The 11,207-nt window shown below is 52.9% G+C and overlaps 1 protein-coding gene across 1 annotated transcript in view; it reads right to left on the bottom strand.

The window, feature by feature from the left end:
• Window positions 1–11,207, bottom strand: part of LOC101653924 (unconventional myosin-X-like) — a 123,275-nt gene that overhangs the window by 31,615 nt on the left and 80,453 nt on the right. Inside the window, exon 3 of the mRNA XM_045285276.1 lies at window positions 7,840–7,998. Within this exon, the coding sequence (XP_045141211.1) occupies window positions 7,840–7,998 (159 nt within the window). The remainder of the gene's footprint in view (window positions 1–7,839; window positions 7,999–11,207) is intronic.

Below are 11,207 nucleotides of genomic sequence, written 5' to 3'. Positions count from 1 at the left end.
AAATGCACTTTACACAATTGATGTGTGTATGGATTGGGATAACAGTTGTATGAGCCCCTAATAAAATGTTAAAAAAAAAAAAGTACATTCTATTTCAAACCACACAGTAACATTTTTTAGACAGAAACTCTCACACAATAAACTCATCATAAAATACTTTCCCTGGCCCTTTTTAATAATTTGGAACAGCTGTGGCACGTATTGCTCAAACGCGCAGAGAGAAATTCAGTTCTTCCACCCCCCAAATCCATCACTGCAAGGTTCGCAAAAGGCAGTCGTGGGCTGAGTGTTGGACTGCTAACCTAGGAGCAGCGGTTCAAAGCCACCTCCTCCCTGGGAGAATGAAGAGGCTGTCAGCTCACATAGAGATTTACATTCTGGGGAAGCCTACAGAGGATCACTGTTAAGTCAGAATGGGCTCCATGGTAGGAAGGGACAGGACCACCAGGGAAGTATTACCCCCCTACCTAGGACAATCCACCATACAAGGTCCAAAGAGATTTATTCGGGGCTAAGGCTCAGAAGGTGGGGAGGGTGCTGGCCCACTGTGGGGAAAATAATCAGTATCACAAATCAAAATGTGTATGCATTTTTTGACCGAAGGCTAATATCTGTAAACTTCTGCCCAAACCACAAAAACCAACAACATTATTTTTGTTCAAAAAGGAAAGAAAGGCGGCCTTCCAACTGTACTGCTGACGTGCTGTGTCCCAAGCCACAAGAAGACAGAGATGTGCCTTGTGGAAAAGAAACACGTAAGATAAACATGTCTGGACAAGAGTTACAGGGCTGTGGGCTGCGACTTCAATGTCACTAGGTTAATGCTACAGGTACCGGATTGCCGTCTGGTGCCATCGAGTCAGTGCCGGCTCAGTGTCCCTGTGCAAACAGACGGAAACCCTGCCTGGGCCTGCACCATCCTCACAATGGCTCCTAGGTTTGGGTCCACTGCTGCAGCCACGGTGTCCATCCATCTCCTCCAGAGTCCTTTCTGTTTCCGCTGCCCCTCTACTGTCCCAAGCACGACATCCTTCTCCAGGGACTAGTCTCTCCTGATACCACGTCCCAAGAACATGATCGGAGTCTCACCATCTTGTCTTTGAGAAGCCTTCTGGCTGTACTTCCTCCATGACGGGTTTGCTGGTTCTCTGGTGGTCCGTGGTACTTCCGGCATTCTTCACCCCACCACAATTCCAATGCCGCAATCCTCCTGCGGTGTTCTTTATTTGGTGCCCAACTTTCACGTGCATATGAGGGAGATGCCATGGCCTGGGTCAGGGGTACCTTCATCCTCAAAGCAGCATCCTTGGCTTGTTAATATCCGTTAAGTAAGGTATCTTTAATCACATGAGAGAAGACCTGGTGGCCTAGTGGTTAACACGATGGGCTGCTAACTGCAAGATCAGCAGTTCTAAACCACCCGCCACTCAGAGTGACAGTCTGAAACACAAGGGGGCAGTTCTAGCCTGCTCTGTAGGGGTCGCTATGAGTGGCAGGGAGTCTGGTTTCCGGCCATCACATGAAAGAAGCTTGTGACGGATCACTTCTCAGAAGCGCTGTGACCAGAGGCTTGCGGGAAGCCAGTCCTGAAGCTAGAAGGAGTGGCTCACTATTCACTCGTTCAGTGTTGACAGCGCCTTTAGAGGAGCTATAAATCCACCCTGGCAGAAAAAGGAGGGCCGTGAAAATGACCAAGACCCTCTGGAGGAACGAGATGGATCCATACAGTGGTTGCCACACGGGACTCCGTGATTGTGAGGACGGTGCAGGGCCAGGCGGTGTTACCTTGCGCACGGAGTCCCTGTGAGTCAGAACCCACCGGACGGCACCTGCCCATTCCGGAGAACGGCGTCCGCTTGCATGGCAGCCTGTGTGCCCCAGCTGGTCTGCCTTCACCAGGGTCCTCGATGAGGTGCTGGCTGTAAGGCGCAAGGGCACCCCGACCCTTCTGAAGACCCGGCCCTTGGAAACCGTGTGTCCAAGGATGACCCGTTTGTTCATTACTTTCCAACAAGATGAGAACACAGGGGCAGGAGACTAGCTGAACGGGCACGGAGCAAGCAGAGTGATACTGGAAACACCAAGAATGCGCACAGCCCGTGGAGAAATTGTCCAAGTGGAAGCCAAGCCGCTGTGGCAACCTCCCCGTCATCCCCCAATCCTTGATCGAACTGTGTCCTGGTGCTCCATGCCCACAACCTGTCACACAACCAGATCAGGCCCCGTACTGTCCCGTCACACAAAGGGACCCTTAGAGAACGTGGTGGCAGCGTGCTTACACGTTGGGCTACTAATCACAAGGTGGGCAGTTTGAAACCACCAGCTGCTTCTCAGCAGAAAGATGAGATTTTCTACTCCCATAAGGGTTACCCGATTGGAAACCCCCAGGGGCAGTTCTAGCCTGCCCTACAGGGTGACCGTGAGGCAGAATCCTCTTGATGGCAGTGAGTTTGGGAGGGCATTAAAAAACCACCCCGAGGCCCTCTAGATTTTTAAGAGGAAACTTGTCTCTGAGAGCGATGGACAATTTAGAAGTGACCGGCCTATTAAACTGAGTGCATTTCTGACAATGAACGCTCAAGTGTACAAAGGGGCAGGAGAGAAAAACATAGCCCACCACGTCACGTGACACCCACCCAGCTCCTACCCGCTTGTGCTGTGCCTGACATGCAAGGGGCTCGCTCAGCAGCAGAAACGGGTTATGCTTAAAAATACATGGAGTCAGACATATGGTTACAATCATCGTTTGGCAACACCATGTCTTCATTTCTTGCCTTAAAAAAAATTTTTTTATTAAAGGTCAGTGGACAAGGCACTGCTGACAAACCCCAGTCCATCCGGCTCTTCTTCCCAGTCGAGCGGCGAGCCTGTACCCACAGCCGGCCTCAGGCCACCCCCAGCTCTGGGCTCTGTGCTCTGTGCTCTGTGCCAGACATATTCCAGGCTGGCTCCAGGCAGGGACGGAAGTGATCGAACAAAGAGCAAAAAGCAATAAAAAGGCCGCTTTTGGAAAAGACTCTACTTGGGGAAATGAAACACGGTTCCCATTCGCCACATCCAAACAGCTAGTCCCCTGGCAGGGTATGCCCAGTCATAAGGCTATAAGCCCTCGACTGCTGGCCAGAAGGCTGGTGGTTCGAGCCCCCTGTGACCAGGTGCCTTGGGTGATGGTCTATGGGATCTGCCTCTGAGGGGCACGCGGTCTCCACCTGCCTGCTGAAGCCCACATACGGGCCTCACACACACAGCGACTCGCACCGCTATAGTGGCTTCAAATGGAATCCGGCAACAACATCAAACACACACGCTCGTTCTGGAATGCCACCTCATCAAACAGAGCTATTTCGGAGGCCCCTAAAAATGCACGAGCAGTGAGCATGGTGTCCTTCAGCAGGGTGGTTATCTTTAGACACGGCCCCACTTCTTCAAAGGGCCTCTCTGGAGCCTGATCCCGACTGTTTGCTCAGCCAGGCCCGCACTCTGACCAGAGGCCTGGGTGGGGACCCAGCAGCGGCCTCCACGGAGACGCCCCCTGCGCCTGCCTGGCGGGGGCTCGGTTGGTCCCTGCAGGCCCCTCCATGATGTGGTTTGTGGCCACTCCTGGCAGGCTGGGCGAGGAGTCGCCTCTGGGGACCTAGCCCAGGGAACGGCTGCTTTTCTGTCCTGGGAGAACAACGTGGCCACACCATAGCGCTGGGCGGCAGCTCCCTGGGGGGCCGAGACCTCGCCTGTGCTTGTCACCACTGAGTTAGACTCTGAGCACGCACGGTGGTTTAAGTGCTGCTGGCTCCAGAGGGCACAGGAGACAGCACTGAGGCCACATCCTCTCCTTCCTGCCAGGAGCGGCCCGGGGCCACCTGGTAATCGCTAGAATGTGTGATTTCCTTAAGCCTCCAGCCCTGGGTACCACCATTTAAGTGATCTCAGCTCCCTGCCATCGAATCGATTCTGACTCATAGCGACCCCACAGCACAGGGTAGAACTGCTCCTGTGGGCTTCTAAGACTATAGCTCTTCGTGGGAGTAGGAAGCCTCGTCGTTCTCCTGCAGAGGAGCCCATGGTTTCAAACTACTGACCTTGCAATTGGCAGCCCAACACGTAGAAACGATGCAACCAGGACTCCACTGCATGCAGCTCAGATCTCTCGCTCACAGCACCTTGTGGTTGGTTGCCGCCTGCTAGGTTCCAGCCCTCTCGGACCTCGTGGATATCAGAGCTGATAATGCCACATCGTCATTCTGTCAGAGCTACTGCAGTGGCTAAGACGTCCCCAGTGCAGCCCATGGCAGCGTCCCCGCCACCAGTTTCCAAGTCCTCTTCCTGCAATGGCGTTTTCCAAAGTAAGATGGGGGGGGGGGCAGGGGGGGGCACCCTCACTGCTCAGTACGTCAGAGACTGACTTTGCTCATGAGCCTACCTGCCTGCCGTCCATTCAGCCTCTATCTGAACCCAAAACATTTGCCTCGAATCACTACACTATTGACTATGCTTCACCTCGCCCACCTCCACCTGCCTCAGCATCCTCTTTCCAACAGGTGTGCTTATGTTGTAAACCTGAGGGTGATGGGGACGTTTACACATAGCCGGCCCCATGAAGCCTGTGCCACGGTGCACCCTCACTGTGAGAGCTGGCTGCACCACCACCCCCACCCGCCTTCTCAACATGGCTAGGAGGAGGCACGCACGGCAGGCAGGCTAATGGCCCCCACCCGAGGGCATCACCCACCCAGAACCTGTGGCTGTGCCACCGCACGTGACAGAAACCCCTGTGGTTGCATGTGGTTGCGTGACTCAGGCCACATGCTCTGAGATGGGGCGTTGGACTGCACCCTCGCTCTAGTCACAGAAGTCCTTAAGAGCGGGGAACCCTCCTCGGCTAGAAGAAGGGAGGCAGCAGGGAGCCCCGAAGACTGACAGGGATTTGCCCATCACGGCTGGCTTCGATGCAAGGAAGAAAGGGCCATGGACCAAGGAAGGCAGTGGCTTCTGGAGGATGGGGTGACCCTCAGCTGACAGTCAGCAAAGGCACAGGACCTCCGTCCTATAACCACAGGGAACTGACATCGGCCATCAGCCAGGGCGAGCCAGGGCCGGGTCCTCTCCAACACCTTGACCCTGTGGGCGTTCTGGCCACCAGAGCTCTAGGATGACAACGTGCGAGGTGACCAGTGTGCGTGTTTGTGGGCAGCTTCCTGAAAGAAGCAGAGCATGCCTGGTGACATTACACTAATGTGTTTTCTTTCTTTCTCTCTCTATTTCTTTCAAGGTACAGACCGGTGTCCAGGGAGCCAGGCTGCGAGGAGGGAGCGTCCTGCCCTTGTCTCCGGTGGTGGCCTGGTCCCAAGAGTCCAACAGGTGCTGGCACCCACTGCCAACAGCTCAGTGACCAGAAGAAAACCAGGACCTGCTTTCTGGACCACGGTACTCGATCCAGGTCACAAAGCACGGCCTTGTTGGGCTCCGAGGGGCCTCAGAAAGCTCATGGAAAAGGGGCCTTTCTCTTTCAGCGTCATTTTCCACGAACGTGCCGAGGCCCGTTGCCCACAGTGAACCGGACTGCACTGCAACGCGGATGCAGAGAAAACGTTAATAAAGAACCTGACCCTTAACCTTGGGTTGGTAGCATTCTCCCTCTGACTTGACTGGCTTGTTTCTTTCAGGACAGAAAGGGCAGCTGTATGATCCCTCGCAAGAGACACGTTTAAAGGAAATTATCAGTTTCTCAGCCTTGGCAGGACGGTCTTTATCTAATACGGGTGGCATTTGTTTCACAAACATTTATTGCCTGGTGATGTCCTTGGCTCACAGAAGACAAAACAAGGAAATCCTTGACAAACCCCGCAAGGAGGGAAACCAGAGCGTTACAGGAGCGCGCTAAAAACCACACACAAAAAACCGAACTTCACTGGCATTGAGCCGATTCTAACTCAGAGACCCTATAAGGGCAGTGCAGAATTGGCCCTGTGGGTTTCTGGGACTTTAGTTCTGCATGGGAGTAGAAAGCCTCATTGCTCTCCTGAGAAGTGGCTGGGGGGGTTGAACTGCTGACCTTGCAATTAGCAGCCCAACACGTAACCCACAGTGACACCAGGGCCTTCAATAGCAATACCTCACGCGCACCACTGTGGGCAGGAGGTATGCGGAGCCTTCCAAACCTCTGCAGAGGAACGGAACGTAAAGGTAACGGGCCTTTCCCACAGACTCTCGGGTGCCCCCTGGAAGGCAGCCAGGAGGGGGCCTCTGAGGCACACGGAACACCGGCAAGCCCCCACTCACACAAACGTGGGCCCACGCTTACCACCCTGCTGGGAGAACACATGGGAGACATGTGAACCAGCAGACTCAGGTTCATTCAGTCCAAGGGCCGGCAAGTCAGAACACTGTGGCTACAGGCCGGCTTTGGACTTCTCCAGACGGGCCGTTAGAAAACATGTGGCAGACATTAAGTCAACTTGGCAAAATTCACACTTGCACAGTGTAAAAAAAGAAAAAGGCACCTTTTAATTTTTTTAAAATGCTGAAAAAAATAAAGCCTGAAAGTCTAAAAATAGCCAATTCTAACTGGCCATTCCACAGGCCGGCACGATCGTTAACGCAAGAGCAACTTACTGCCATCGAGTCAGGACAGAGTGCAAGTGGCCCTGTGGGTTTCCAGGCAGCAATCCTCTAGAGGACTAGAAGGCTTCCTCTTTTTCCCACTGACCGGCAACCGGCAGTGGGTTTCAGAACTGTTGACCTCACAGTTCGCAGCCTAACGCATAACCCACTGCTCCACCTGCAGGCTTGTGAATTCACAGTCAAGTGTACCGGCAGAGTTCAAGAGGATGGCTAACTAACAGAAGATCCACAATTTGGGTGTCTTTAAAACAAAAACAAAAAGCTGTCACATTGGTACTTGGGGGAAGTACACCTGGATGTTCCCTACAGGCCAGGGTGGTGAAGCGTCACTTGTGTTTTTGGCGATGTTCAGGAGGGACCACCTCCGGGACAACGCCACCGTGCTCGGTGAAGTGAAGGGGCAGCAAATAAGAGGAAGGCCCTCATGACACGGTCTGCCACAGGGGGTTCACACGGAAGAACCACGTGTGTCCTTCTGCTGCACACAGTCGCTGTGAGTCGGACCAACTCAACAGCACCGAACATCCACAGCAAATCATCTGACCTCAATGCGAAGAACAATGAAGCTTACGAAAAAGCCATGCAGACAGACAGATAAAAAGAGCGAAACCGCGGGCCAACTAGTCGCTAATAGATAACAGTATCTGTACTTCCATGCTGCTGGGCAGTGCAGGCAGCTGTTAAGTGCAAAAAGATGGGGCTTTGAGCCCACCCCGCAGGGCCTCGGAAGAGAGGCCTGTGGTTTACTTCCAAACACCGGGTTTCAAACACCCGATAGGCACAGTTCTACTCTTCAGCACAGGGGGTCGCCGTGAGTTGGAAGCAACAGCAACTGCTTTTGACATTAAAATATTATTAGGGACCAGATGTGGAAACGGTTTACAGTGGAAACGGTTTACAGAACAAGCTAAGGAAAAGCTGGCATAATTAATTATTCGGAACAGCTTCCTATGGACCAAGGACCCAAAATGGCAAGTGAGTATCTCACAGCTCACGGCAACCCTTCAAGTGAGTAGAATTCATTGCTCCCTTGGGTTTCCAAGGCTGTAACTTGTTATGGGAGTGGAGTGGCTGGTGGGTTTGAACCGCTGACCTTGTGGTTAGTTTCCCAGCACGTAACCCACTCTGCCAGGAGGGCGCCTTTCGGCAACACACACACACAGACAGACACAGACAGACAGACAGACAGACAGAGGAGGCTGACGACGGTGCGGCACTCACGTATATCTGATTCCTCCTGTATCTCTGGAACAAGTTGTACATTATGGAGCCTGCGTGGAGCTCGGTCAGAGTCGCCATGTCGTCCACGCCCGCCTCGTTCGCCGGGTGCATGGCGGTCACCTTCTGGTGCGTGATTGTGCTCTGCTTATAGGTGAAGACCTACAGGAAGACAGAAATGCAGCCGCTCAGTGCCTGCAGTCAACAACTCTCCACGCTGTGCCCCAAGGTGACAACCCAATCACAGCAGAAGGATCCAGAACAGACCCCTGCCATCAAATACATAGAGCTGCTCCCACTTTCACCTGCTGCTTATCTGTTTTAAAGGAACTGATCATTGAAACAATTACTCTTAGATATCCCTTGAAAACACATAGGGACTCTATAGGACTGAGCAGAACAGGCCCTGGGGGGTTCCTGTAAATCTTTTTCATGAGTAGAAAGCCTCACATCTGTCCCTAAGAGTGAACGGTAACTTTGAACTGCTGACCTTGCAGTTAGCGACTCAAGGTGTAAGGAACCCACTAATCAAGAAACCCAGGGCTCCTTAGAACCCACAGACACTGTAAATCTCTATCTCCTCGCTCGATGGAAACTGTGTTAGGAAACGGTTTCATGTTTTTAGACCTGGTCTCGCTTTTTAGGGCCATAAGATGTATTTCAAAGCTTCCCAATAAACTTTTTCCACCTGAAGAAAGATCACATACACTCGACGAGCAGGAAGGTTTTGTTAGGTAGTCTAGCTTAGGGCCTGGGGCGTCCATTACGCATGCGCAGAGGTCGGAGGTACCAGCTCGTGAAGGAGTGGTTCACGGCGAGGCCTCAGAGGCTCAGGTTTCTGGCCAGGAAGGGGCGGTACACCTGGGTGGGAGCTGCACCTGGATTGGCCCACCTAGGCCAGGTGAATTCAATTCAGCCAATGGGGTCGACCAGGGTCATTCACCACGCCTCCCCGCGGAATAATTGAAAAGGCAGGAGCCGGGAGCAGACTGCAGGACTTCCCCAGCAGCTTCTAGGCAGGCTGCACGGGGTAAGCAGCCCTGCGGCTGCCTGTGTGAACCTGAAACTTCTTCTAACGCTCATAAAACTCACTTGGATCACAAACCAGGCTTCGGCGTGAATTCTTTCTCGCGTGGAGCCAAGGACCGAGGTATAGCGCTACTCAGAGATCTAACAGTTTGGAAATTAGCCTCAGACAATCTTCCCTCCCAGCGGAGATACAGAGCACCCGTGTGATCCCTTGGCAGCTCCATCCTGCTCCTAGTTTTAAAGCAGAATCGGCTTCCTGCTTGACCCGAAAGCCCGGCGTCTTCCTGACACCGCAACTGCAGCTGCGCACAAGGGGGCTTCAAAAAGTCCGTGCACAAAGGAAACCAAAAGATGAAGGGGTTTCCCCAAAGACTGGTTGAAGCCGTCCCCTGCCCCACCTAGGAATGATTTTGTAGGGTCGATCAGTGAGTTGAACACGTACCAGTGTAATAAACACATTGCTTTGTAAAACCTCAGTTGAGTGGGCACAGGGAGAGCCATTTCAAATTCGGCTGGTTCTGTCCAGTGCACAAAGCTGAACGAGCGAAACACACGGCACACATTCTTGCCACCCCCCTTTCCCTGCTCCCCAGCGCCCCCTCCCAGCCCCCATAGTAAAGTCTCCAACAGTGGCCAACAAGAACTCCCTACTTAAGTAGCAATTTCTAATTTTCTACATGTGTCACCACCATCCTTTAAAATCAGAAGCAAAATGCAAAACACCAAGAGACACACACACACACACACACACACACACACACACACAGCACTAAATCGCATGAAAAACGTGCATCCTTCACGCGCAAACACACAAAACTTTCTGGAATAATTGCTCCAGAAATCTTTGGCAATGTGAAAATATCTGCCAGTTGCCTACAGGGTAAAAAGTCCAGGCAATTCCCCTTGTGATGAACAGCTGACTGACCAACAACTCCCCACCCCCACCCCCTGCAGAAAACCAAAAATACAAAAACTCACTGCTGTTGAGTCAATTCCGACTCATAGCAACCCTACAGAACAGAGTAGAACAGCTCTGGTAATTACTGAAACTCTTTATGGGCACAAACGCCTCATCTTTCTCCTGTGAAGCAGCGGGTAGGTTTGAACTGCCGACCCTTCATCAGCAAGCTAGAGGCTAGCCGCTGACCCAGCAGGGCTTCTCCCCACTTGAAACAAATCACCATCATCGGGCTCTTCATGAGTAACACATACACCACTGAAAAGGTCTCCAGCCCGCGGGCACCTGCTCCAACTTACCTGCCAGGCAACTGAAAGGACACACCACAAGCCTTGCTCATAACCCGGGGGGCAGCCTGTAAGGTGTTATTGCATAAGCACTGCCTGCCAGACTGGTTTCCATCAGCCATTAAAGGGAGCCCGTGTATCGTTTAGCTGGAGTAGAGGCATTTCTGCTACACCAGGCCTGAAAAACTGCTCCTGGGCAGGACTGGGATCCACCCATCTCTTCAAGGATCAGCACCTCCCCAGCTGCTTCCTGGGGAGAACTGCCAGCCCTGGCCCGCCCTGGCCAGCTGCCCCATGTGAACCTGGGCAGGGCAGGGAGCCGGGGTCAGGAGGGAAGGCAGGGCGGGGTGCTTGGTCCAGGCTGACCTGGTTTTAAAGGAAGAGTGCAGAAACACCACACACAGATCTCTCTCTCTCTCTCTCTGGTTGAAATTCACACAAGGATTGTTGTCGGGGGCCATTGCAACCCTATGGAGAGCAGAACAAAACAGTGATCGGTCCTGCCCCACTCTCACAGCCCTGGCTGTGCGCTTTGCCTTCTTTGATGTTCTGTAATTTACCTCTCGGCTTCATTTCTCTGGGTTCCGATATCCATTGCAACGGATGTAAAATCCACTCAAAATTCACTCTTAAAGGGTTTAGTAAGGAAGTCGACAAGTTGTAATGTGGGTGAGAAATGCTCAGGGTTGAGTTGTTCATCAGGAAGAGCCCCAAAGTTTCAGGTCTGCAAGTAAATGCCCCAAGGGGCATGCCACTCAGTGGTCTTTCTCCATCCTAGGACCTCAGCCCAAGTTCTCCTTGGGTCAGCAAACCCAGCTCCCTGAATTAAGTGCCCAGACACACCCCACCCCAATAAACCTCAGCCCGAAGGCACTCAGCTCCACATCCAGGATCAGCAAGCGCAACTTCCCTAATTAAGTGCCCAGGGCACCCCACTCCACCAGCCAGCCTCCTGCACAAAAGCCCTCAGCTTTCCTTGCTCCGTGGTCGATAAGTCCATCACTCGGTCCCATGCTCTGACTGCTGGTTCTGCTGCTGCTGCTCCTCTGGTGTCACAGCTGTCTTCTGGATCCAGGAGGTTCTCTGTGCAGGGTTCT

Source organism: Echinops telfairi, unplaced genomic scaffold, assembly GCF_000313985.2.
Source record: "Echinops telfairi isolate 266 unplaced genomic scaffold, ASM31398v2 ScPeMD7_7469;HRSCAF=8507_1, whole genome shotgun sequence".
NCBI lineage: Eukaryota > Metazoa > Chordata > Mammalia > Afrosoricida > Tenrecidae > Echinops > Echinops telfairi.
The sequence above is the reverse complement of the archived record's forward strand: the minus strand, read 5'-3'. Positions and strand labels throughout refer to the sequence as shown.